At 41.1% G+C, this 27,774-nt stretch overlaps 1 protein-coding gene across 3 annotated transcripts in view; it reads left to right on the forward strand.

The window, feature by feature from the left end:
- Positions 1 to 27,774, forward strand: part of LOC408455 (zinc finger protein rotund) — a 195,188-nt gene that overhangs the window by 80,544 nt on the left and 86,870 nt on the right. For 2 of the 3 annotated variants that reach the window (XM_016916252.2, XM_003250144.4), the window contains exons 3-4: positions 23,454 to 23,522; positions 23,606 to 23,657. In XM_016916252.2, the coding sequence (XP_016771741.2) occupies positions 23,454 to 23,522; positions 23,606 to 23,657 (121 nt within the window). The remainder of the gene's footprint in view (positions 1 to 23,453; positions 23,523 to 23,605; positions 23,658 to 27,774) is intronic. The other variant, XM_006562988.3, reaches the window with a different exon arrangement.

The following is a 27,774-nucleotide window of genomic DNA, read 5'->3' on the forward strand; positions in this document are numbered from 1 at the left end:
GAACTCAAACAATCTGATCAAATTTCTACTTGGAAAATTTAATAGGAATCGATCTCTTCCCGATATAAAAAGACGATAACAAATTTTGAGAATTTTAAAAATTAAAAAAATATACAAATCGTCTTGCAACGAACGAAGGATTCGATACAATCTCGAAAAATTCCAAAGAAGTTCTTCACGATCTCTTAATCCCAATTTCAAACGAGTTGTCCACGAATCGCAATTCACAGTTGGAGGAACAGGGTATTTACACGACTTATATGTAGGAATATTTTAACGAGGGTTTCGAAGAAAGACACGGTTGGCTACTTGAAAACGTCGATGGCCCATCGGAAAGACGTCGTCGCGAGCATTAGAAGGCTCGAATCGACGTGTCGCGCACTCGAGACCCCCGGCATATCTTCGAGGGCCCTCTCGAAGGGCCACCACTTTGGCAGAATTTCACGAAACAACCGGCCCTCTGTGCTCTCCCTTCCCTTCCTCCTTCGTGGAGGGAGAGGCTCAACTTTTGTTGCTCTCGTCATCATCCTTGATTCATTCGGCCACTGATTCTCGAACGTTTGCCCGCTGGATTATCAACCGTTCGCTGACTTGGTCCGCTTCCTCGAAAAGAAGGAACGAGGAGTCGACTGCTTTTCAAACTGGAGGAAGAAATACGAGAAATTCTCAAAAAGCGAATTGCCTTTTCGCGTCCCTCGTCTGATTAAATTTCATTAAATCTCTCATAGCTTGGAAAATTTCTTCCAATCGGAAGAAATTGGAAGGAGATAGCGACAAGCTGGTGGCGTTAAGTGCCTCTTCTCGGGGCCAGGAAGATCCCTCTCGTGAAATCGACCTCGTAAATTAGATCAGTTCCAAAATTCCTCTCCAAAACTTTGCTGCTCATCCGAAATACTCTCGTTCTCTTCGAAAGATTCTTTAAAAAAAAGTCTTGTGGAAGATCGTTGCAAAAATTACACAAGCTATTTCCATTTCATCCAAAACCTGGTAAAATTAAAAAATATCCAACATCCATCCCGATATTCAAACGAGGTGTCTCCCCCTTTTTTCCTTCATAAACCAAGGCTCGAAATTACAAAGGCAATTATCCACGACCCCTGCATCACGGTAATTCCACGGTTAAAAGAGAGAGAAAGAGAGAGAGAGAGTCGGGCGGATGGCTCGTATTTCTCCGTCACGTCCAAGGGATGAGGCCGGAGGGGGATGAGAATCTCGCAGACGATTCCTCGTTTTACGTTTCACCCCGGTCCACCCGGCTGCGCATCGGCTCGTCTGGATGCACGGCCAGGATCTGGAGAGAGGAAATAAAGGCATGGGAGAGGGGGGAGGGAAGGAAAGATGATGCTCTGGCGAAGAGAGAGAGAGAGAGAGAGTCACCCCTTTCGAACGGGTTCACGCGCTGAGTACGCTGGTGAAACAGCCCCTTAAAATGGTTTTACTGGCGTGCATGGGGCGCAACGACGTCTAGACGGGAGGGCAGTAAAGTTTGACCTACTCACCCCCGTCCAGAGGAGCGGAAGGAGGGCTGCCTCTCCCCTCTCCCCTCCCTCCTCGTCCCTTAACCTGGCCACGTTCCTCCGTGGAAACCTTGAAAACTGGGCCAAAGGGTTTCGTCCTTCCCCTCCTTTCGGTTCTTCTGGTAAGGGAGGGGGTGGATTCTGAGATTGCCATTCCGCGCTTTCGAGGAAAATTTCGGCCAAATGTCTCGTTTGATCCTCGACGAAATAATGAAAGTGCGTATGATAATAATTAAAAAAAAAAAAAAAGGAAATTAATTGTATTCGATCGAGCAAACGTATGAGAGAATTTGGCAAGTGGTCATCCTTCTTCGTCTCTCCTCTCCTCTTCTCTTTTTCCCCCCCCATCATTGAAAATTGGTTGATTATTTTGGTCGGTGTACAACGTTACACGTGGCTTTCCGTACCGGGCGGAATGAAATTCGGCGATTAATAGTGGATGAAGGTTCTAGAAAAATCGAATGGTGTATTGAAATGAACAATAGCGATACACCGCCGCGCGCAAATCCGGGAATAGTAATCAAACTTTTTTAATATCCTGTGGAGAATTAAACGTTAGGGAGGGAGGGCGTACGTAATAAAAAAAAAAAAAAAGAGAGAGAGAGGGAGAAAAAAAAAATTTCTTTCCAATATTTACGTCCGTCGGGGAGAGTTACACTGGAATAATATTTGGCCACCGCCGTCGATGCACGAAAATTTCATTTTATTTCTTGCACCCCTTCCGGCACGAGGCGAGCATAATATTTAGGAAAACACGTTGTTTAAAGAGGGTTGGTAAAAAGAAACGATCTTCCTTCGCTTCCCCCTCCCTATTTTTCACCAACGATTTTCACCAATCGAAAACATCGATAATAGGAATAACATTTGTTCCATTTGATCAATCGAGAACAACAGGCTAATTTTTTTCTCCAACCTGAATTTCTCGAATTGTTAATTAACGGATTAAATTTCGGGAGACGGTGATAGGGATAGGAATTACGGGATCCTCTTTAACCAACCAGTAACCGCCCCTCGACTCGCGGACCTTGAAAACTGGGGCAAAAGGTTGCTTTCACCCCCTACGCCGACAGTGGAGGGTCGTAAACGTCGTAGGGGTGCTCGACCCTTGAAGGAATTCCACTTTGAAGCGGCGGTGGTATCTTTATTGGAAAATAGATTGCAGTCAAATTCACGATCCCTCTTCTCCATCTTGTTCTTTTTTCTTTTCTCTTTTTTCTTTCCTTCCTCTCTCTTTTTTTTTCATGCTGATCTTTATTAAAAAATTCATTCACTTTTTTTTCTCCCCTCCCCTCCCCAACTGGAACGAGTATAATGCAACAGAGTCATTCGATGCGAGTAACAACGTATTTTCCGAATCGAAATGAAACGTGGAAATTGTAATTCGTAAACATTTGCTCGGCTCGTGTATGATGCTGTGATCAAACTTGTCGAAAATTTGTCGGGGTTTTCGTGGTTGGAAATTTGTATTTCTCGTCTTTTTTCCTCCCCGATGGTTCGAACCGGTGGATTTTTATGTTGCGCAAAGTACAGATTGCCGCGTTTAATTCTTAAACGCTTTCGTTGCTTTCCGCCTGTTTGTATTTAGGATGTAAAGATGGAAATTAATTAAAAAAATTTCTGATATTTATTATCTTCAATATCATATTCCTTTATTAGCATCGAAACTAATCTAATCGAAACATAATTACACATGTCTTCTTCAATATTTTTTTGTTTCAAAATATATATGTAATTATATATAAAATAAAAAAAAATCAGATGTAATTACATCGTTAAACAATACAAAATGGATTAAATCAAGAGAGAGAGAGAGAGAGAGAGAGGAAGATGTTTGAAGGAAATAAAGGGAGATCCATTGTTATTAAAACAAGTTGGAAGAAAGGGGGGGAGCCATGTTGCCCTGAATGAATTCTCGCCAGTTCCTTAACCTCCACACCATTGACCTTCGAAACTGGGCTAGAGGGGTTCTCTTTCTCCGACGCATTTTGCGGTGGGTCGTAACGTCGAAGGGGTGTTCGACCCTTGGTGCTCGTGGAATTTCGCCCCAGACGTCTCAGGGATGTTTCCATCGGATTACGATTTAAAGGGAATCTCCTCTCGAAATTCCAACTCGCCGACCACTCTTCACAACAATTTCCCCTTTGATCCTCTCCTTTCCGCGGAATCGATTGCCAATTGTTTCGTGGAGGGATCGAGAGAAATTTTGAGACATTATTGACAATTGTAAATTCGATATCAAGAATTGGTCGATCAGAATTAGAATCGGAATCTTGATGAATCGAATGTCGGAAAATCTCAGGAAAATTTGGAACTTCTTTTTGAAAAAGGTGTTTCGAATTTGGGAATTTGTTGGAATAATGTAAGAAGAATTATATTTTCGTGAATGATCGAAAATTTATTTATAGGAACTTATTTCAGATTTGAAAAGTTTTAATGGAATTATAATGGAATTATATTTTCTGAATGATCGGTATATCCATCGGAAACTTAGATTTCGAGAACTTATTTTAGATTTGGAAAATGTAAATGGGATCGGTGGAAATTAGATTCGTATTAATACGGAATTTAAACTTGGGGGAGAACGTGTTCGTTTGCAAAGTGGACGGATTAATCTTACATCTTACTCAATGATCAATTCGTAATGGAGGATAATTTTAGAAAGGAAGTATTTTAGATTTGAAAAACGTTAGTGGATATAATTGAACGTAATTATATCCATTGTTGGAAATAATAAGGGATGCGTGGATTATTTCAGGAAACGAAGGATAAATTTGAAGTACAGTTAGCGCGAAATTTATTTCGCCGAAAAATATTTTTCCTCGGCCGTAAAAAAAAAAAAAAAAAAAAAAAAAGAAAAGAAAAGAAAGAAAGAAAAAATCGCTGAAAATTGTACGATGAAAAAGGGGGTAAATATTATTTACAAAAAATTCTTGACCCCGCTGATATCGCGAATATCGAATATATGTATATACACGCATCTCTCCAGATTCGAGGCGTAAAAAATTTCGTTTCTGATAATTATTCGAAAAACGGTTTCTCCTCTACGAATACATTCGCTGTCCAATTGGGTCGCTCTCGAAAATAAAATTTTTCCCCGCTGCTAAAAAAAATTATGAAAAATCGCGATGAGAAAACAAAATAAAAAGAAAATAAAAAAAAAAAAGAAAGAACCAAAAAAAAAAGGAATACAAAACATTGAAACCACGATGGAAAACGCGCGGCAAAGACATTCGAAAATTTTGGAGGAAGGAAAATATGCAAAAAAAAAAAAAAATGATAATCCCTTCTCAAAAATTTCTCTTCGGAATCCATCTCTTCATCAGAAATCGGAAGATATTTATTCTTTTAAAAATCATCGTGATTAAATCGGGTGGAATAACGAGAGATTTCTTTCTTTCACGATGCGAAGAGACGAAATTTCCCAAGTATTAATCGAGTCCATTCTTAAAGAAGAGAGAGGGGGGAGAAAAAATCGAGAAAAGGGGAGAGAGAAAAGGGAAAACAAAAAAGAGAAAAAAAAGAAGAAAAAGAAAAAAAAATAATAATTACTCCTCTCTTTCACCGAGTCTTCACGAAACGCTCGCTTAAATATGGCTCGTCTGCATCCCGTCAAGGAGGACGCGAGGGATTTTTTTTTTTTTTGAAAAAGAGTGTAATTAGAAGCGATGCTTTCGCCGAAGACAGGATTTTTACCTCGGCTCACTCCCCAGTGTCGACGATTTTAATAATCTCTCTAAATTAATTATGAAACAGCCTTTTCTACTCCCTCCCTCCCTCCCTCCCTCCCTTCCACTCTTTAACTCCCCCTCCCCTCCCCCCATCTTTCTCTTCCTCCGCTCGGCGCTCGACTCCATTCGTCGTGTAACGAGCCTCGGGGAAAAATAGGGCCTGAAAGGGCTCGCTGTCGGTGTACAGGGAAACGAAACTCGAGAACTTTCGCCCTTGAGATTACATAAGCCGGAAAACTCGGTCAAACGGAAAGTTGGACCTAAAGGGAGTACCAGTCACGTGGCCCTTTTTGAAAACCTCTAACTGGAGTGTGCCCACGGTTTGCGGAATATCTGTACAACCCGGTGAAAAAGAGAGTTTTAGAGAGAGCGAAAAAGGAGAGGGGAGAGGGAGGGAAGGGGTGAGTTGTGAAGTGTCTATGAACCTTTTAACGTTAATTGCGAATTCACCCTCTTTCTCTATCTCTCGTTCGTTCCTCTCTCTCTCTCTCCCTTTAGTTTTTTCGCGACAGTTCTCTCTCTCTCTCTCTGATCCCTTTTCTTTTTTTCCTCCCTCTCTTCACAAGCGTGCGCGCACGCGAATCGCCGTGATGTAAACGAAAAATTACGCCCTTAGCGGTTTTCCCGGCCCACTCGAGGCGGCGCGCGCGGCGGCGGCTTTTCATTTTTCCGCGCTCGAAAAATTTAAACGAGCCGCGCAACGCGCAACCCTTTGAACCGGTTCTCCCCGGTAATTACTACGGTTCCAACCCTTATGATTTCGATCGTAAATCTCCTAAGATCTCCCTTGACAGCGAAGAGAGAGAGAGAGGGAGGCGGAAATAGGGCTCGTGGTGGTTTCGCCAACCACGACCCGTTTAATTGCTCGAATTACACCTCGACGAGAAATCTCGGGGAAACGTTGTTTTAACAACGCTTATTCTCAACGCTCGTTTTACACGCGTTTTACACCCGATTTCTCGTCTTCGTTTTCGTTTTCTAAGAGTTTTCTATTCTTTCTTTTTTTTTTTTTTCTTTTGTCGTTTGGGGAAAGGTCCTCTTCGACGAGAAGAATCCATAGATCGGACGGTAACTCAAATTTAGAATTCGCGTTGAGCGGATATTAACGATATTGCTCGTTCGTGTTGAACAGGTGTCGCTCGCGATTCTTTCAAATAAGTATCGTTCACGAGAAAAAGATTACAAGCTTGTCCTCTGTGGAAAAGAGAAAAATCACGTTAGAAAATATTATGATTCTCAATGTTTTAATTAAATCAGAAAAATCATCAAGTGGTGTATCATTTCTCTTATAGAATTTCTATCTAACAGACTACTGTTATACTTTTTAACCTTGTATTATATTTCTCTACATTCACACTCTATCTTCCAACACCACAAAATATTATCAAGATTAATCATTAAGTGAGAAAATTCATTATATATCTTCTAGAATGATATTCAAGATTTTTAATATCTTCAAATAATCACCACTAATGATTCTACTCACTCGTCAAAAATGAATCGTTTCTATATATTGTTCCCAACTCAAGAGTGAAGATTTTTACAATCACCGCTGATTCTACTCCCTGGTGTCAAAATATTAATCATTACCATTCCTGTATTCTGTTCCATTCAACTCGTAGCTAGAAGAGAATGGAACCAAGATCAGCGTTTCCCATCTCGTCACGTTTCCTCGACACGTGTTGGCAAAGACTCCTCGCTGGGCTCTCTCCACGCCCGTCCCTAGGCCTCGTGGTTGTGTGTTTATCCCGACGACGAATACACTCGCGGCGCCCACAATACATAGGAAGGACGGGACGGATGGGTGCACAGGCACGAACGGTGCACAGCGCGAGTCGGGTCGACTCGCGTTTTAACCCCAAACCCGACTACTTGTACGATTTAATGGAAGCCGGCCGACGAGTGGAACCATGTGTGTTCCCTTTGAGACACCGCGCCTCTTCCATCCACCGATATTTTATACGTGGGGGAACTCTCCTCGACTTAGGATAAGACGTATAAATGAATCGTTTTGTCGGCGCCACGGTTTCCCGCAGGAACAGCCTGCCTCCAACTGTTTCGCTCGCTCTGTCTCCCTTTCTCTCTCTTTCTCCCTCTCCGAGGGTTTGGATTAGATCGGAAAGGTGATGATTCCAAGCTCCAAGTTTGTTTGGATACGAGCTGTTTTCACGTCGATCGTCGATCGAATTAGAGTATTATTATTTATTTTGCCTATGAAAATTTGCAAGTTATCATAAGAAAGCATTCGATTTTTATCTTAATTATTTAACGGCGAAAAGTTTTGAGATAACTTTTAAAAAGTGGAGGATTGAAGAAAGAAAAGGGAATCGTCGCGATAAAGATGATCGTTGGTAATTTGCGAGAAAAGTGGGGCGAGAGAAAGGGTTTCCCTGGTAATAGCGGGGATGACAGAACGCTTATAAATATCCTTTGACGGTAATGAATTTTATATAGACACGGTGTATGGGCCGCGCAGGTGCTTTATTGGCCAAGAAACTTTACAGCTGTCTAGCAGGGGATAAGGAAAGGGGAGGAGGCTGTCTGCGCGGAATGGCCGCGGCCCGCTCGCGGAAAACTCATAAAACCGGTCGTCTGCAGGCTGCATCTAAAACTTCCAATCTCCTCTTACCCTCCCAAAGTGTCGTTACGACGCGGAATCGCGTTCCTCGACTTGATATTCATTTAATTCAACCCGGGGACCGAACCTAATTTCCAACCCCTTCTCCTTATATTATATATATATACCGTCTTATCTTTAATCCCGTTACACTATCTCTCTCGCCAAGAGAATTTTCCCATTTTTGTTATTCAACTTGTGAAAGTAAAATACCGAAGAAAATCGAATTTGTTAGTTTCGTGTTCTTTTTTTTCTTCTTTTTCTTCTTATTAATTAATTAATCGGCAAATTATCAGAGTGTTCTTTTTTTTCTTTTCTTTTCAAAAGTTGTTTGATTAGAATAATATGTATAATGCAATTTCAAAGTCAATTCTTTTCATCCTTTTTTCTAGTGAAAAGGAATCTATTCGTGTAAGGATTGATTTAGGAAATATTTTAATTAAAAAACTTGGGGTTTAGCGAGAGATGAAAAATCATTTTGGCTCAATAATGTATTTAACATTTTAATAAATACGTATCGAAGGTAGTGGAAAGTTTTTGCCACTTTCTCTTTTCTTTTCTTTTTTTCAATTAAGGAATTAAAGAAATATGGATTTAGGATTTTTTTAAAAATGCAAACTGCAAATTTTATCATTTTCCTTCGATTTTTATAACGTATCACCGTGCATCGGAATATTGGAAATTTTTTCCAATGAAATTCTACTTTTTTTTTTTCCTCCCCCCCCTTTTTTCCTCCATTTCTTTACTCTCCATTTCCTTCGATAATTTCTAGCTTTCGCGTTTTTCTCTCGATTTTCATAACAAGGCGACCGTTCCAACCGTGAAAACGGGGGAAAAAAATCTTGTCTGTGATTGGAATTGAATTTATTAATCGCATCGATCTTTATCTATTGTAATTATTTTAGAGGGTATAGATGCACGTGTTGCCTCCATTGTTTATTGTTCTTGAAGGATACGATGAATAGGAAACAGGCCGTTTTCAGCGTAAGTGGGTCCGAGAAGTTTTTCTAATGGCTTGTGAGAGCCTTCTTAATGAGCTGTGAACTGATTTACGCGAGCGTGGTCGTAAGCTCCACTCCTCGCGAGGGTGCAATATGAAATTCGAGTTCCTCTCACGAGGAACCCCCTCCTCCCTCCCCTCCTCCCGCCCGTCAACGTTCAATAATCTTTTATTCGAGACATCGTACAGAGAAACTCGAGTGTTTTTTCTTTTGAGACGGGCGCACGATCGGAGGAAAATCGTCCAATTACGATCCTCTTTTTTAACCCTCGCGATGATATGCATCCTTTTTTTTTTCTTTCTTTCTTCTTTTTTTTTTACTCTTCTTCGAGAACGAAACTCGAAAGATTTATAATCCCTCGAGGATTGTTGCGATGTGCACAACGTGTTTCGATTCACGTTCGATCCGAGTTCGGGAATTTTTACTGTTGGAAAATTATCAAAGGATATTAGTGGTTGAGAAAAATTTTAATTTTACGGGATGGGGAAAGTTTGAAAGAGTTTGTTAAGAGGTTATTACTATTATCTCGTTGAAATAAGTACTACTCGTAAAAATTACGTTACGTTCTTATGGCACGTTTTGAAATTTTATAGATACTGATAGAAAAATCGATAATGACGTCAATGGAGAAAGTTGTTGGGAAAAAATTTCGAGCAAGTCAGTCCAGATAAGGGAGAATTTTTAACGGTAATTCTCAGCGGTATCATTTCTCTTTCTCTCTTTCCCTCTTCCCTTCCCTTCTCTCCCCATTTCTGATAGTTTCGTTGTTACCGAAACGACTTCCATTTTACGAACACGTAGCCCTCTCTTACCCCTAAACGGGCTGTAAAAATCCTCTGAAGGAAGGATTGAGAGGTCACGTCTGGATAAACGGAGTCCGTCGGTTTCGCTTGATTAAAATCCGTTTCGTTTCGTTCCTCGAATAAAACGTTGCCGGCCTTGCCTCGACAACGCGGCCAGCTCTCTTACGTCGTCCAAGTTGAAGAAAAAAAATAAAAAATTCTGTCAAATTCGTTACGTTAAATTTTAACCCAATCGTCCTGGATTTCATCCTATTCTTTATCGCCCTTCAACTCGAAAGCAGAAAGGAATGGATCGGTCAAAGTGACTTTTAAGAATTTGGCAATCGACGATAATAATATAGAAAATTATTATATATAATAATTTATTCCTTATACTTTATTTCTCAATCATTTGAGAAAATCAAAATTGAATAATCTTCAAAGAAACTTTCGAATATATTTTTTCCTACTCCGATAATAACACGAATTCAGTGTATCGTAACTGTTTCTAAAAAATCTCGAAATCTCGTCGTGTGACTTCTCCATCGAACAGAAGAAAGGACAGAAAAAGTAAAAAAACTCCTAATTTCTTCTCCAAAATCTCACGAAACTTACCTCTTTTATCCCCACTTATTTTCAACAAGGCAAATTCGAAACTCGAAATCCCAAAGAAACTCGACTACGTATCAATCGTGTCGATATATGCAATAAACGAGGAAGAGAAGAAAGAAGGGAAAAAAAGAAGAAGAAAAAGGAGACTGAAACTGGATGAAAACGAAACGAGACGAAACGAAACGACGGAAGGGAAGGGGGGTCGTAAATACCCCCTCCCCCACCCCCTAATAACCCGGTCTCGAATCAATCCGAACGCGGAAATAAAGATAAAGTCCCGATCGGAGATAAACGTCGGCACGGCGTAAAATATTTTCCGAGGACGAGGCTCGAGGAGATTGTGGAGGGCAGACGGTGTAGGTTTATGGGTTTCCGCGAGCAGGCCGCGGCCATTCCGCGCGTCTGGATCACCCTCTCTGTCCCCCTCCCCTCGTCCCCGCGGCGGCCCGTGTCGCAACAGGGGCGAGCGGGTGGTGGGGCGGCTGGCTGGCTGGCTGGCTGTAAAAATTTTACTGCGAATTGTCTGCAGACTGCGACCCACCGCGCCCGACGTTACGACCGGGAAAAATAGGAAATCCCCGGGAAACCGGCGGAAAAACTCGTCTGGGTCAGATCCACTCCCTCCCACACCTATCCACGGGTCTCTGCCATCCTCTCTCTCTCTCTTTCTCTTCCTCTTCGGTTTCCTTCTCGCGCTCCCTCATTTGGGTCAACGTTCGAATCGTTTTTCTTTTTTTCATACAGGTGTATATCATATTTACCTTCTCCCTTTCTTTCCTCTTCTGTTTTTCGCAAGAAGATTTTCGAGGATGGAATGAATTTTTACTTGTTTAAGGAGGAGGAGGAATTTCTTTTAGGGGTGGAGAAGAGGTTTTTCTATTTGTTTCGAGATTTGTCGAGTTGGAGAAAAAAATTTTGTTCGAAGGATGATCGATGGTCAGGCTTCTTCTCTCTTTATATATCTTATATATATATCTTTTTCGAAGGAGAGGAGTAAACTCGGGCAGAGCGCGAAGGGTCACAAGTCACGTAAATTCCGGGCGATCGGTTATCGGGGGCAACGGTCCTCCCCCGTTTCCACGGGGGGGAGATGGAGGCGAGAAGGGTGAGGAGCCGCCAATTCGGGGCCAACTGTTGAATTTTATCACTCCCTGTCGCCCGACCTCTCCTCTCGCCCCGCTCGCCCTTCGTGTGTTACGTGTCCGCGAGGGGTGGAGGGGGCGAGTTAACGTGACACAGACCACATGTGCGTTGTCTCTCTCTCTCTGTCTCTCTCCCTTTTCCTCTTCCTCCTCCTCCTCCTGCTCCCTCTTCTCCGTCTTCATCCAGTCGCTCGATTTCTAAGCCTAGGAGAAAAAAAGCCACGGAAAGCGATACGGCCCTGACACCCTGTGGGAACACATGTGCGACTTAGATAGCTGGAAAGCAAGTGGGAGGGAGTGTGGAAGAAGGTCTTCGAACTGAGATAATCCATTGAACCCTGCCAGGCTGTCTGTGTGCGTGCCCGTGTCCGTGTTTCGTTCATAGAGAGAGAGAGAGAGAAAAAGAGAGAGAGAGGAAGCTTCCCTCGGATGGAAAATTCAGTTTTCCCGTCGAAATGAAAATTATGGAACGGTTTAATTTCTGGTGTACTCTCGAGGATTTATCCGCTCTTTGTCTCTCTCTCTGTCTCTGGTTATTCATATTTTCTATTACTTCCTGCACATCGTTTCGGTGATTCATAGCGTTGGCACCGCCTTTTACGATTCTTGATCTGTATCTGTTCGCGTGGAGGGGTGGGGGGAGTGGATCTTCTTGGATTCAATCGAGATCGTTAATTTAATAAATGTTTAAGGATTGTTAAAGGATTGGACGAATCGTATTTTATCTTTTTTTTTATAATCGAACATCGAAATATGGAGCGTTTTGTGTTTAAAAAAAAGACGCGTTTGTCAAAAATTCTTTTCTTCTTTTGTCCAATATTCTCTATCGAAGATGAATCTTTTTTTCCCCTACTCCTTCCTCTTTAAACTCTCATCGTTTCCCATCGTTTCAAAATCCACGCTGCAAAGTTCATGAAGATGTATTCATGGTTGGATTCACAAATCTCTTCTAAAAATAAAATTCAAATTCGATTTTCACCTTCGTGCAAAACGAACGATCCGGATCGAATCGAAATTATTACCCTCCTCCTTCAAACTCCTCGATGCTTCGAACCCATCCATCGATTAATAACCCTAATTAACAAGTCTAAGACTGTTGCAAAACTATGCGAGATAAAATCCTACGAAGTTGGAAGTTTGAAAAAAATTCAGAATGATTTCTCCGCGATTCAAAATTTCTTCTTCGAAACTTGTTCAAAACTCCAAAACTTCTCCCTCCACTGCCCTTCCACTCCGGCAAACGCAACAAAGTTGAAAGTTCCAGTACTGTACTGTACGAAGATGTTGTCTAGGTCAATCTAGAGGCGAACAGGTCGCGGCCACGTGTGTAGTAACCCCTTTGAAAAAAGGGCGCGGAGAGAGAGAGAGAGAGAGAGAGAGAGTTTTGCCAGCTGCCAGCAATTTATCAGGACCCCTCTGCGCGAGCCTGGTTCGAAGACCTTGGCTCCGTAGATCCCGATAGCTCCATTCTGTCACGACTCTAGAAACCCGACTCTTTCACCCTGTCCACGATCTCGACTCGATTCTGGGAATCGTTGGTCCACGGGGAGACCCACCGGATCGCCGACGTCCCTGACTTGTGTCATTAGTGGCGGCTTGGCTATAAGTCATTAAGATGACGACCAACGAGAGGACGATCAGTGTTTCGGGCCGGCCCTCCGATGGAGGGATCCTTTGAGAGAGAGAGAGATTACGTTTCCTTTCTGTGTTTATGGAATTCTCTTTGAAATGTTTCGAGATCAACGATTATTTCCATTATAATTAATGGTTTACTTTAAGCGTGATTATTATGCGTAAGAAGAAATTTATTAAAGTGCAGAATAAGAAAGAGAGAGAGAGATATTAAAAAATATTTTTGAGATTTGAATATTCGTGATTATATTTGGTTCACTCGTTGATGAACTCGTTTGGTATTAGAGTAATTAAAAATATTAAGATATACGTCATATACGAGAAGAATACTTTTAAATCAATTAAAGATTTTTAATATTAAACAATTATAATATATTATTCTGATAAAAGTCCGCTGCGATATTATGAAATATCGTTTGGGTAACAATTTATCTATCTGAGTGGTGAGATCAAAAATTCAGGATACCTTCAACTCGTCTCAATTCTTTCTGTATCGATCGAACCAGCTCTTAATTACATTAACCGTAATAATAATCGTCGTCGTTGGATCGACTTTTTTAAATCCGTTCGGAAAAATTCATAACGGTCGATAATCGAATTAAAGATCGTGTTATCCGTGTTTCATTCATCAATCGTGGAACTTAGTCAAGTTCAAGTGCAAAACTTTTCAAGTTGAATTCGTTTCGATCGAATTTCATAAGGAAACTATAGTTCCTAAGTAACTATGAGGGGGAAGGGAGTCGAATAAAAGAGCATCGAACGAATAACGTACCGTCGATTATTTTTCCATCGAGGCGCAATTAAGCGTGGTCGAAGCGGAAGGCAACCCATCGGCTAAACCCATCGCGACAGACAGCACTCGAGAAGAATTGTCGATCCCCGGTGGATAGTTAAACACGAGAGGCCCTTAGGGGCATTAAGAATTAAGTAGTAGTCCTCTCTAAACATTGGATCGACCCATGCGCGATACATGCGCATCGTGGATGCACTTGGCCGACTGTGTTGTAAGGAAATAAGAAACTTTGGATACTTTTTAGAAAGAGTTTTTTTCTATATTTTAGACACCCGATATATTTTGGAAATATTCAAAATTAGGGACACTTGAAACGGTATGATGAGTGGAACTGTGAGAAATTTTGAATATTTTTTTGAAAGATTTTGTGGAGGAAATTGATAGTTTTTTAGAAAGATCTTTGCTACATTTTAGACACCCGATATATTTTGGAAATATTCAAAATTAGGAACACTTGAAACGGAACTGTTGAGAAATTTTTTTGGCAAGATTCTTTTTATTTTGTGGAGGAAATGGATACTTTTTTACAAAGATGTTTGCTATATTTTAGACACCCGATATATTTTGGAAATATCCAAAACTCAAGATACTTGAAACGCTGTGGGTGCACTGTGAGAAATTTTTTGGAAAGATTCTTTTTATTTTGTGGAGGAAATGGATACTTTTTTAGAAAGATCTTTTCTACATTTTAGACACCCGGTATATTTTGGAAATATCTAGACCTCGAGATATGAAGCATTGAATCCATCGCGATTATATACGCATCGTAGATACACTTTGAAGAATATTGATCGACTGTGAGAAAACGGAACTTTGAATGTTTCTTAGAGAGAGTTGTTTTATATTTTGGACACTGTATATGTTTTAGAAATAGAATTTATTCGAGTGACTCAATATTTTCTTGAAGACCTTATTTCGGGAAACGTTTATTCGTTTAGATTAATTAAACATTTATCTTCTAAAAGCAATTAAACCCAAGATTTGTGAAAGTGGAAAGAAATTTACAATTGGTTAAGTGATACTTAAACACTTTGTAAGTGAAGGGATGAAAAATTCACCTCGCAATATTTATTGGTAGTCGCAAGAAGAAAAAGAACGGATCGAGTTCGAGATCGATCGCTCCTTAATCTTTTTTTTTTCCGAGAAAAATATTTTGTTCAAACATTTGAGAGAAGTGAAGAAACAAAAACGAAATATCTCGAAAGAGGCATCTTTGAATCGTGCAAGGAGAAATTGTGAAAGATTAACAAGAATCGGACGGCCTACTTTGAGGATCATTGATTCACGCCGATGCACCTTGAACTGTGTCGTGGAAAATGGAAGGAAAATAAGAAGAAAAAAATGGAAGGAGAGAAAAAAAAAGAGAAAGGGATTAATCTCTCGAATTCTTCTTCTGTTTAAAACTCTGAGTTTAATATCTTCGATATTCTAAACTTTTAAAAATTCTAAAAGAAAAAAAAAAAACTCGTATCACTTATTAATAACGAATCTACTTCATTGTGCAACAAATTTCATCCATGAGAAAGATAGAAATATTTAATAATATTGCTATTAGCCGAATAGACCTAAGGACCTTCTACCAAGGGTTGAAACGCTTTATAATTCCTTCCACGATCGGATTCCTTTCCACTCTATGGGAGAAAATTCTTTTTATCGAGAAACTTCCTCTTCGGTAATCTTCGACTCGGGCGAAATAAATATACTACGGATAGGAAAAAGGAATTAAATATCACGGATAAAACGGGTATTCCATTTTACCCCGTCACACGGAGGAAACGGAAGAGATTGCGCATTTACTTGGCGTTAACGAAGGAAACATCGTGACCGGCGAGACGAATAAACAAAATAACAAAAATGAGAAAGAGAGAAAGAGAAAGAGAGAGAAAGTATTTAATGAAATTAAATTCGCGAAAACGAAGTTCGAAAAAACTTTTTTTTCTAGGCCCACTTTTTCTTCTTCTTCTTCTTCTTCTTCTTTTAACGAAAGAAATAACAATAACGATGGAAAAATAAAGGATAATAATAGAAAAAAGAAAATGTGGGAGAAACGGAACGGGATAAGGGAAGAGGGAGGAGAGGGGGAGAAAAATTAAAGGGAAAAGCTCGTTCTCGATGGAACGTAATTTCCGGTGTTTAGCGTGGAAAATATTTCGCCCCTCTCGCGCTTTCTCTCTTATATCCCGGAATTTTAAACCGTTTCCACAACGATGCTTGTTATAATTTCGTTAAACAATTACCGTTCACTTAGTTACCGTGTTCCCGCGGAGAATTCGCTCGCGAGGAAAGTGAAGCTTTAACTTTCACCACCGGCGAGAATCATGTTAGAGATGCTCGGCTTGGAAAAATTTTCCTTCCGTTGATCGTTAACGTTCCTGTCGCGGCTGTTGCTAATAAATTCCTTCTTTGAAACACGAATACGCGTATTCAAAGATATAGAAATTCCAATTTTTATCCGCTTAATTTCCGCCCTCTCCATTCTTCTTTAATCATTAATTTAAATTTAAATTATTAATCTCATTCGCTCCGCCGCTAATCACTCGACTCGTAGGATGGGAAAAATATATATCCCCTTTATCAGTTATTAATTAAGAAAAATCAACGTTTATAAACGTTTTTTGTAAACTTTTTTTTTAGGAGATTGTTGATATATAATATCGGAATTACTATGAATTTAATTGATATTAACAGAAGAAGTATCTAACATAGATATCACGTGGATCTTTGCTACCATTTTCAATTTACCTATTCCCAAATATCTATCATTCCTTTCATTTCGCTTGAAATTCCTTCTTAACGAGAAGAGTCACGCTCGACCGAAAAAAAAAGGGACAAGCTCGGCTTGGAAAAATTTCCCTTCCATTACGTTTCGTTATCTAATAAATTCTCTAATAAATTCTAAATAGATACATACATATATATATTCAAAAAAAAATTTTCCTCTCTTATTCCTTCCATTCTTCTATTAATACATCCGTTTAAAAATCAGAAAAAAATCGCGGGCATCATTCATTGCTACCATTTCCAAGAAATCAATTTCGCGAATTTGCACATCCCCCAATCCCTAATACCCGTCCCAGGTTGTCATTCGCATTCCTCTTTAAATTCCTCCTCCTTTAACGAGGCAAAGTTGTCCGAGTCGGAGGGAAGGAGAGAGAGAGAGAGGGCAGGAGTGGGAGGAAGGGTGGAAAACAAGGGTGGACGAAGAAAGGGGAGGAAGAGGGGGAGGAGGAGAGGATGGGGTGACGTCACGAGGGGGGGTTGTCCTGTTGGGCTAGGTCGCGCGACGCGGCCTCCTCCTCGGCCACGGAACGGCCAACTCCTCTTGGTCCGCCACCGGCATCCACCAGCTCCTCCACCCTTGGCCGTCGTGCCGAAAAAAGCAAGGCTCGCAGAAAGGACGCCCGGCATCGTGGCGCTCTTTGGTTGATCAATACACGCCGCCTCGTACGCGGACGGACGGTCACGCATGTGCACCGTGTGGGCCCCCCTAGTTCCGTCTCCTTCTGTCCTTCACCCCCTTGGCCTCCTCCTCGCCATCCTTCTCCCTCCCTCTCTCTCTCTTCTTCCTTCTCTTTCTTTTTTCCCTCCTCCCTTTCTTTCTCACCCACCACCCTCGCTTTTCGTATCGCGTCTCTCTCTCTCTCTCTCTCTCTATCTTCGTCCCAGCCGCCTTCCACCCCCGTTTCTTCCACCCTCCATCCCTTGTCTTCTTCTCTTTCGTCTTTTTGCGCCTCTTCCACCACCCCCGCGGTCTCGACCCTTCCCAACCCCGTTCCCGTCCCCTCTCCCTCCGAAACTCTGTCTCTCTGGCCGGACACCGAATCTTATTTCTTGTTCTTGCTCTTGTTCTTGCGCTTCGAGAAACTCGAAGAGTTTTTTGAGCGTGAATTCGTGGAGAATGGAGAAGAAGGAAGGTGTGTTCTCGTTTATTGAGAGGAAAAAATGGGACTTGTTTTTTTCTTCTTTGATCGTTCGTTTTTTTTTGTCGTTGGACAAAGTTCTGAATGTTTCGTTCGTTGGATAAAGTTTGTTTCTCTTTTTTCTGTCTCTAGTGTCTAGGATCTAGTTAGAATTAGAAATCGTGAGAATTATCAACTTTGTATAGAATTGTAACTTTAAATATAGCATAGTAATACCAAGATCCTGTCATAAAGATCCTCCGTCAATAATAAAGTTTCTCGAATATTACTTTGACACTGATTTTTTTTTCGTCTCGAGATATTGGAACAAGTTTCTTGATCCTTCCCTTCTCGAGCTTCTTGATTATAAATCACGGATTATATCCTCGACTCGTATCAATCGTATAAGAGACAGAGATAGGTTAATAATAATAACAATAATAAAAATTCAATTTATCTTTCATTGGAAAATTGCGCCCGAGCACGTGTCAAAGTAGGATCGATTCGAATCGAGACGATTTCCCACGATTTAACGAACGGAACGGAATTGGAATGGAAGAAAACATTTACATCTACTCGATTCTCGATTTCTATTCCTTGGCGAAAAATGAGAAGCGAAACTCGCCCTTCTCTATCACCCTATTATTCCACCTATCGCGCCTCTCTTCTTTCCTCCACCCCTCCGCTCCTATCTTACCCCGCCCCTCGCCGCTTCCCCGTCCACGCTCCTTCCCGGAGGCTGCCCGATTTTTTCCTCCCGTTTCCTCCTCGGCCCCGCTATTTTTTTTCCTCCTTTCTTTTCCTTTTTTTCTTTTCTTTTTACACCTTTTTCCCTCCCCCGGCCGGTCGTTCCACCCTCCTCCTCCTCCTCCTTCTCTTCCACCCCTTGCCGCTCAAGCGGCACGAAGCGCCCTCTCCCCTCCCCCTTTCTCGTCCACCTTCCCTCTACTATTCTCCTCTTCCTTCCACAACCCCTTCTTCCTTCTCCCCGTTCGTTCTTCTGATTCCTCTTCTCCCCCTCCTCCTCCACCCTGGCCACCCTCCGACGCCGGGCGTCGGCGTCCTTTTGCTATCGGGACGCTCTCTCGACTATCGGCCCGACCACCTACACCGACCTACGGAATAGACAGAGAGGAAGGGAGGGTGGCTGCCAAGGGGGTTGGAAGCGAGGAGAGAGAGAGAGAGTCGGTGCAGCGCCTGGATGCGAGCTAAAATGTATTTTTTTCTTCTTCTCTTTCTCTCTTCTTTATCTTCCCCTCGAGCCGCTCGTGGGTAGGTTGGATTACCAATCCGGGGATCGTGGAGCATGTATTTCCATTTTTTTTCCCTCCTTTTCGCCTTTTCCATCCATTTCGCCCCCTATCTCTATCACCCCCCCCCCCTCCGATCCTCTTTCTCTTTTTCCCGTGGACCTTCTGGGGTTGCGTATCGGACCGAGTCCTCCACCATCCTCCACTTCTTCTATCCACCCTCTCTCTACCCCTCCGACGGCCTCGATGCAAATTATCGAGTTGAATTTTTGAAGGACCCTGTTTCGCGTCCACGAGGAACCAAGGGGAAGGGAGGATGAATCGTGGAGAGCGATCGTGGATGCGTGGTTTCGATCGAGCGAACTCTGAACCAGGTTTCAGTGACGAGGATGGAGAGGCTTCGAAATTTTATCCGCTTCGTTTTAATAACTCAGAGAAAGAGAGAGAGGGAGAGGGAGAGATGTTGAAGTTTTTAGATCCGTAAAGAGATTAGTACATCCGTTACATCCTTGGACGAAAATAAATACTTTGTCGTTATTACTATACTTTGTCGAAAGTTACTAGATTCGTAGCGACTTTTCACGCGCAAGAGAAACTCCGTCCTCGATGAATTATTGATATCACCCTGCGAAAATTCTCGACTAATATTAGATTAAATAGCTTCTCTTTAACCTCTCTTCCCTTGTTGCTTAATCGAGAGATGCTGGATCAATACTTAATTTTGAAAATTAACTAATGGAGAGGATAGTTTTTCGTACAATCTGATAAAGTTTTCGAAATTGTAATATATTTTTTGAATATCAATGGAATGGAAAATATATTTGAGAATAAGAAGGCCTATTTTCGAGGCTTTCTTATCGTAAGAGATTAGATTAATAAAATTAGCGAATATCTATAAATTGAGTTTTCTTTTTCCCCTTTTTTTTTTCACGCGTGCCGCGAGATCGATCCGTTCCGTGTCAAGAGCACGAAATAGAGATTTGGGTCGGCAACCCTTGCAGGAAATGTCAGACAAATGTCAAAGGTTGACATTAGACGGTCGGCAAACGCGATTTCGAGCCTGTTCAATTATTCTTCTCATTATCAGATCTAATTCGAAGTGTCACGTGACCGATCTCGATACCATCTGCCACCAGACGGATGGATTTAAGAAGGGATGAACCGATTTCCAAAGAGCCATTTCCTTCCTTCCTCCACCTTGCTCTCCTCTGGCTCGAATTTTAAAATAGACACGAATCTTGGCTCTGACTTCCGGACGGATGATGGGTGGAAAACCCTCGGAGATTTTTTTCCTCCCCAGGTGCTCTTCTCGTGGGGGTGAGAATTTTTAGTGCACGAGAGTGGAGAAGTGACATTTTCTTTTTTTTCTTTTTTTTGTACGTAACCAAAATATTTCTAAGATACTCGAAAGTAATATGTCTCGAGATATATATTCACGTTGTTGAGAATTAATTTTCAAGTCGAAACTTTATTCGTTAAAAAAATAATTTTTCCATGTGAAGTGTAACGACGAGTAGTAAACGGAATTTCTCAGAATTCCATCGAAATAATTCCAAAATTATTAATTTCAAAATTAGCTCTAAAAATGGAGCGAGAGGAAGGACAAGAAAGTGAAAAGCAATTGGAAATTTCGTTTCGATAAAACTGTTCGCGAGGGGGTGAGTCTTCGCCCCCGCGCTGACCGTCCCTTGCACCAGGGGATGCATGCACATCCCTTCGCGTTCCTTGGACTTTCTCGCAAGAATCGGTTTCACGAGCCACCTGTGGAGCGACGGACGAAAGCATTGCCCTTTCCACGCCTTATGGTGTCCCTTAAGCTCGATTTCTAGGTCGGCCCTACGACCTTTCGATTTATGGGGGCGTAAAATTCGATCTCTCTCTCTCTCTCTCTCTCCCTCTCTGTATCGCGTTTATTATTATATCGAATTGGGCCGATCGAACGATTGAGGATAAGAACGCGTTTATAGAATTATCTTCCATGTTGCGTGTTCTTTTTACGATCAATTTTTTTCGATCGTTAATCGTTTGTAGACAGAGGATAAGTATCGCGAGGATTAAAGCGTTATATGGTAGGATTTGGAATTTATATCGTGTTGGTGAATCAACAGTTTCTTGTGTGTCCACTTTACGCTTTTTCTCTTCTTTTAATCCTTCGTTACAAATTCGTATAGATGTTATTCTCTTTAGGAATAGATTAAAATTTTCGATAGAAGCTTAAGTTATTTAAAATTGTTTTTATAATATAACAAAATCGATACAAAATCGTTATTGCGAAAACTTTTTCTCAATTCAACAATTTCGATCTGAAATATTTTTTCCAATATTATCCACCCCATTTAGCATCCTGCACAATTGAAAAATCAAGAAATATTTACTTCTTCCACCCTCGAAAAATTGGCCAAATATTTTCCTCTCGAGCGTTTCAAAATATTTTCCAACGTGATATATCCGGTTTAAATGCAAAAATTCGAAGATATCTCTTAAAAATCGTTCATCCCCCCCTCTCTTCTCCCCTTTCCTCTCTCCCTCTCAAAAAAAAAGATCAAATACTTCAATGCGTTCGTAAGTCGAGAAACTTTGCGGATCGAATTGAATTTGTAGAGAGAGAAAGAAGCTCGTCATCCACCCTCGACAGGCCACCCTTTCACGGGCATCCTTCGAGATGGATACGTGACCACACGCAAGGTCCTCGTAGTTGCGGAGGGGCCGCGTGCGGTTCAGGAGGTCGTGAGAAGGGAAACAGGGTCATCCCTTAATGTCCCTGGCTTCCATCCACCCTGTCCCCTCGTCATATCCACGGTGTCTCTCGTTCTAAGGAAAGGTCTAGACACCAGAGAGCAGTTAAGAGAGCATACGCGTATCGAGAATGAAAGAATTTTTCTCCCCCCCTCCAATTAGTGAGGCGACCGATGATTTACTAGGGACAAATTTTTCTCCCAAGGAAGATTCGAGGAATTTTCTCTCTCTTTCACAATATTCGATATTCAGATTTATTTCAAGGGTGTAATCTTCTTTTTTTTTTCTTTTAGGGACAGATTGTAGATTGAAGGTTTCGTACTTTTATCTTATCAACTATTTTTTTGGCTAGCAATCGAGAAAAATTTTTTTTCATTTATTGATGTGATGTAATCAATCGTAATATCTCGTGGAGAATTATAAGTCAGGCGGATACACAATAATGGAGCAATTAAAAACTCTTAGGAAAATAGTGAAGTTAGAAAACTTAATACAATACAATGCTCCTCCTTTCCCAAGCAAAAACCACTTCTTTTGCTCTTTCGATTCGATGGCAACATTTTAATAAAAGTCAAACGAACGAAATAATGAATAAGCTACGGTCGAAGCAACGAAGGGTTAAAATGCTCGAGGACGTGTTATTACCTTACCACTCGATCAAAATCGCTCCCTTCCAAAATCGATTCTTCCGAATCGTGAGACTCGTGCAACCTGTCCGTCCTGTAACTAACTTTCCACGCACACACGCGCGTACCCCCTCCCTCCTACTTTGGAAATACGCGTAAAGAGGCGAGCGTGCGGGAGAAATATGGTTCGCGAGAGGGGGAGGGTCGATTTGTTTGTCTCAGAAGGCCGAGTGATGCCCAAGGTCACGGGCTAAGCCCGCCACCCTCGTCTATGTTGTGTCTAGACGGTGCTTTTTACCCCTCTTTGCCATCCTACCATCCGCCCACGCCGGCTCCTCGTATCGTCATACTCCGCCACCTTGCCAACCCTCTCCACCCCCTCCCTCCTCTCCATCAATTATTGACGCTATTTACGCGGCTTTTGGAAAATACTGTTCGACTGAATACTTTGCTTGCTGCTTCGCCACGGATCGAAGGGGACGGAGTGTTATTATTTTTCTTTTTTTCTTTTTTTCTTTGGATTCTTGTTTCACTTCGTTGATTAATTTATTACGATTTACAAAAATTAATTTAACAAATATTTCGGAGAGGAGCATCGATCACTTCGATGAAGTGTAATAATTCTGGATTTGGAAGATGAAGTTGAAGTTAAAAATGAATCGGTTGGAAATTCAATATTCAAAATCGAATGTTTAAATATAAATTAAAATAGAAATCGATTTGGAGGGAAATAGGACGAGTTTAAATATAGGAGGATTTTAGAAAAATATGGATAGTGTAGTTTCGTTCAAGAATTAGTGGAACGATTAATAAAATAAGAAATGGGATAAAAATGCGATTAATTGATTTTAAGCGAAAATAAAATAATTTCAAATAATTAAGTAGAAAATTAAAAATGTATGTATCAAATTGAATAAAATGCTATTTACTTATTTTTACCTATTATTTAATTTTTCTTTTTTATTGAAATTGAAATTTATCAACAAAAGAATTGCAGAATATAAAAATAAAATGTAAATAAACGCGAGAAATCGTATACATTTTCAATTTCGATCGTATCGTTCAATTAAACGTAATATCATTCGTACAATAATATTTCTTTGTTCTTCCCGTTCCAGCAATGCAACCCCCATGACAAGGAGAGTGACTATTGGGGCGGCGGACGGGGCGCGAAACAAGGTTACGAGGTGAGCGAACCGCTTGCACATATTTTAGCAGAATGGCTGGAATTTTCACGGTCCCCGTGCTAATTCTACTTAGTGAAGCGCAGCACTTTCTGTTGCAGGCGAAAATGAACGCGGACCACGGCCAATTGCAGAAAGGTGAGTGTTTTGTCTCCTTACCTTCTTAATTGGATCTCTCGATCACGCCGCGCCTCGACACCCTGCGTACGATTTTAATTATGCTCCTCCCTTCGTTTCTCTTTTCGCCATAAAAAAAAAAAGAGAAGAGAGAAAAAAAAACATTTTCGACATGGAATAAACGCGCGGGCCAAGAAGCGCGCAAATATTGGCACTCAATATTCGATAGTGCGGCCATTCACGGATATTGAAATAACAGAGGTGAACGACGACACGGAGGATGGAACGTACTCGTCTCGTTCCATTTTTTTTCCACGTTTCTCCTTTTTTTTTTGTTTTTTTTTTTTTTTTCATTTTTTCCGTTCTTTTTTTTTCTTTTTTTTTCCTTTCTTCCTTTCCTTCTTTTTTCACGAATTTTGTCTCGTTCGAGGGTGCAAACGTGTAGTGTAGAGAGGGTCGGTGTTGACTTGACCCTCGCGGGTTTTTCATCACTGAATGGACGGGGAGGGGATGCGAATTTTCAAAAGCGCGAGTATTTATATATATACATATGGGATGATTAAGAAAATTATTTTTTTAGGAATCTATATATATTTTTTTTAAGATTGTGAGATGTTCGCACGAGTTAAAAAAAAAATTTAGACGAATCCTCGTTCCTTTCCGTTGCGAAAAAGAAACTTGTGATTTTTAAAGGAAAAAAAAAAGAGAAAAAAAAGAAAAGGAAAACAAACTTTTGGACGAGACAGACATTGAAGCCGGTGGAAGAAATGCAGATTACGTGTTCGCCCGTCGATTCGATAACACACAATGCAGGCGAGACAACGAGGATGATTTCATCGCGCTAACCAGAGGTCTTTGGTTAAATAATCCTATAGGAGGAGAGAAGAAGATAAAGAAGAGACGGAATGGAAAGTGACGCGCGTTACGTGTAAACACAAGTCTGTTCGGTGTCTGGAACCGGTTGTAACTTTGCATCCGTGACGTAAGATGGTCGATTAGGATCGAAGCAGGCGGCGGGTCCGCTTCGGGCCAGGACAAAAAAAAAAAAAGAAAAAACACGCGTGAACGCGAATTCATCATTCCAACGTGTCCTCGTCGTCGATTCTTTCTTTTTCTTCTCTCCTCTTTTCTTTTCTTTTTTTTTTTTTCACCTGTCACTAAACCAGGATCTCTCTCCTTTCCACCTTCGATCGACGGTCCTGCGACCTCTAATTCTTCTCCGCTTCCGCCTCGTGCAGTCTCTTTCCGCCGCGACCTCTGCCTCGCCTTAGAAAGTCACGCTTAGTCACTCGTAATTGTCATTTCGAAATCGGAATCGCGATATTTTTTGTGGGTCGAGGCCGAGGGACGAGTAGATATCGATAATTGAGAATTTTAGAAATTTAGAGAAAATTTCGAAAGATGTTATTAAAATCTTTGGATTTAATTTTTGAAAAGAACGAGAATTTTCCATCCATCTATTGGATTAATATTGGAAGAGGAGCAAAATAATCGGGATCATCGAAAGAATAAATTTCTTCCACGTTTCTCCCATTGAATAGAATACAAAAAAGAAAAAAGAAAAAAAAAACAAACTTGTCCCTTCTTTGCCGTGGAAAATCGATTTGGAAAAAATGGAGCAAAAGAATTTGGAAAATGGGAAATTTTGAATAAAGTTTTCCGTTGTTACGGGGGAGGAAGAGAGACGAGATCATCGATCGGCGTTTTTCTGAAGCGAGAGGGAGAGAGAGAGAGAGAGAGTGCCAGCGGCAATGACCTAGGCCATTCACAGACCGTCATTTTTTCCCCCTGTGCTCTCCCCGAAGGGATTAAGTAATCGGTGGCTTCACTCGTAAAAGGTGAAGCACGTTTCCATAAATGTTTTTCACTGCCAATGGCACGCGCGACGTGTCGTGTAGATCGGCCATTTACGAGACTCACGTTTTCCCTCGCCACGTATAGGAGGCTTGCTTCGAAGGGGCAACCGATTCACCCGATAAATCGTGAAGAAACCGGGCGAAACGCCCCTTCCATTTTTTTCTTTTTTTTTTCTCCACCAATTCATCGTATTTTCTTTCTTTTTTTGGCTTCGTTACATGCGAAAATAATATCGTTAAAGAAGGAAATTTTTGTTGGAAGTATTCCTTGCTTATTAAGAATAAGTTAATCGAAAGATGAATAATGAATCGAAGAGATCGAATGAATCGATTGCATAATAATTTTAACCTTGCTTTTTCGATTGCTTTCATATATTATATTGAATTTCACGTTAAGTATTCGATCGAAGAGATTTATGGAGATCGAATCTCTCAAGTAGATAATTTGGAAATCTCGTATTGATTGGACGAAACGTGTCGAATTTTTGAAAGGATGAAATTTGGAAAAGAATATATCGGTTGGAGAAGAACGGAACGGGCACCATGGGGCGATCTCTGGCGGTTTCGACGACCAAATTTCGACCACGTCATGCGATCCGTGCATTAAGGATTAGAGAGGATGAACCCTCGAGGCTGGTTTTCGGGGGCCCCGGGAAGAAATTCGGCCCCGAGACACGCGAGGCGACGATAATCACAGCTCCACGAAGATTGAGTTATTATTATTAACTGAACGTGTAACATTGTTACGTCTTACCTACTTAGAACTGCCGAATATCTATTTCCTGCAAACTGAAAAATTAACAATCGAGATGAAAAAAGAGTACAAAATAAAATCCCTCATGCAGAATTAGAGATCAGAAATGGAAGCAAATTCTTCGAATTAAGTACAAAAATATATCCATCTCTTAACATAGCTAGATTAAAATCCAGAATTGTTGCAATTGAGAAATTGGAAAAAATTGGAACAGAAACAAGTTAAAATTGGATTTCGAGTTGAAAATTTTCTCCGAATATAAACTTAACGCTTATAATATTAAAATCCAAGTGCACGATTCTTTGTGACGCGCGCAGATCGAGCACAGGAATAAACGAGGAAAAGAGATGAACTAATAATAAGACTAGACCGGTCATTAAGGGCCGAAAATCCGAGGTTTGGCACTAGCCGAGTCTCCCCTTTCGTCACGATTCCCGTTTTCGAAACGTAACCGACGTCCAAATGGCCGTCCCCCCTAATGACCGAAGCACCTTCTCCTCCATGCTTAATATTCCCCCTGTCCTTCTTCTCCACTCCTCTTCCCCATCGCTCGGCTTGGATTCGACCCGTTGATGGAACGGATAACGACTTTCACCTATGCCAATCGGTCGCTTCCTCGCAGCTTAGATGCAGCCTAGTGGCTTCTTCGGTTTTCAGCGGTTAACCGAACGATGCTCCGCTCGCGTCGCCACAGGTGGTTAACACGGAGTACCGTTTCGAGAGGGAATGATGGATGCGTATCGAGCGGTGTCTCCCTTCTGTCCGTTTTTTCTTTCTCTTTGTCAACGAAAAATGTCGAAAAAATGAAAATTAAAAGAAATTAAAGATCACGAGATCGACCGATCGGATAATCGATTCTATTCTTGGACGATGAAAAAAAATTCCAAAATTCCAAAAGCCGTAAAACCGTCTCTGAGCTAGAGCGATTGATGATAATGATGATGATGATGATGATGATGATGATAATAATGATGTTGGGAAGGAGCGAATTTGCCAAACGAATTGCGAAAATAAATTTCGCAACCGGTAGTCTCCGATTATCCGCGCTTCCTTCATTAAACCAGGATCGCGCTAATGACGATAAATATCGAAATTACGCCTCGAGCAATGAGCCATTGAATCTTCGTGCGAAAAATCACCTATCTCTCGATCACCTTCCTTCTAATCGGAAATACGATCAAAATGTGTATGTAACGAGACGTAAATATTTTGCTTCGATTTCCATCCGTGAGACCGGAAAACCGATTGCGAAACCATGTTTATATTCGAATTTGTCGTAAACAAATCGCTATCCCTTTTTCTCTCAACTATCGAAACCTTTTTCTCGGGGGAGGGGAGGGAGAAAATTCGAATTGCCCGCCGAATGGCGAAATATGAAGTGAAGGTGTGCGATCGCTTCGAGTGGAATCGGTAATTGGAAATTGATTAAACGTTGGATCGTACTTTTTAAAAATTGTATACTATATATGTGTGTGTGTTAATGTTAAAGCAAAGAAAGATATAAAGTATTGGAAGTAACACAGTGATC

The sequence above is a fragment of the Apis mellifera genome, linkage group LG14 (genome assembly GCF_003254395.2).
Source record: "Apis mellifera strain DH4 linkage group LG14, Amel_HAv3.1, whole genome shotgun sequence".
In the NCBI taxonomy this organism is placed as follows: Eukaryota; Metazoa; Arthropoda; class Insecta; order Hymenoptera; family Apidae; genus Apis; species Apis mellifera.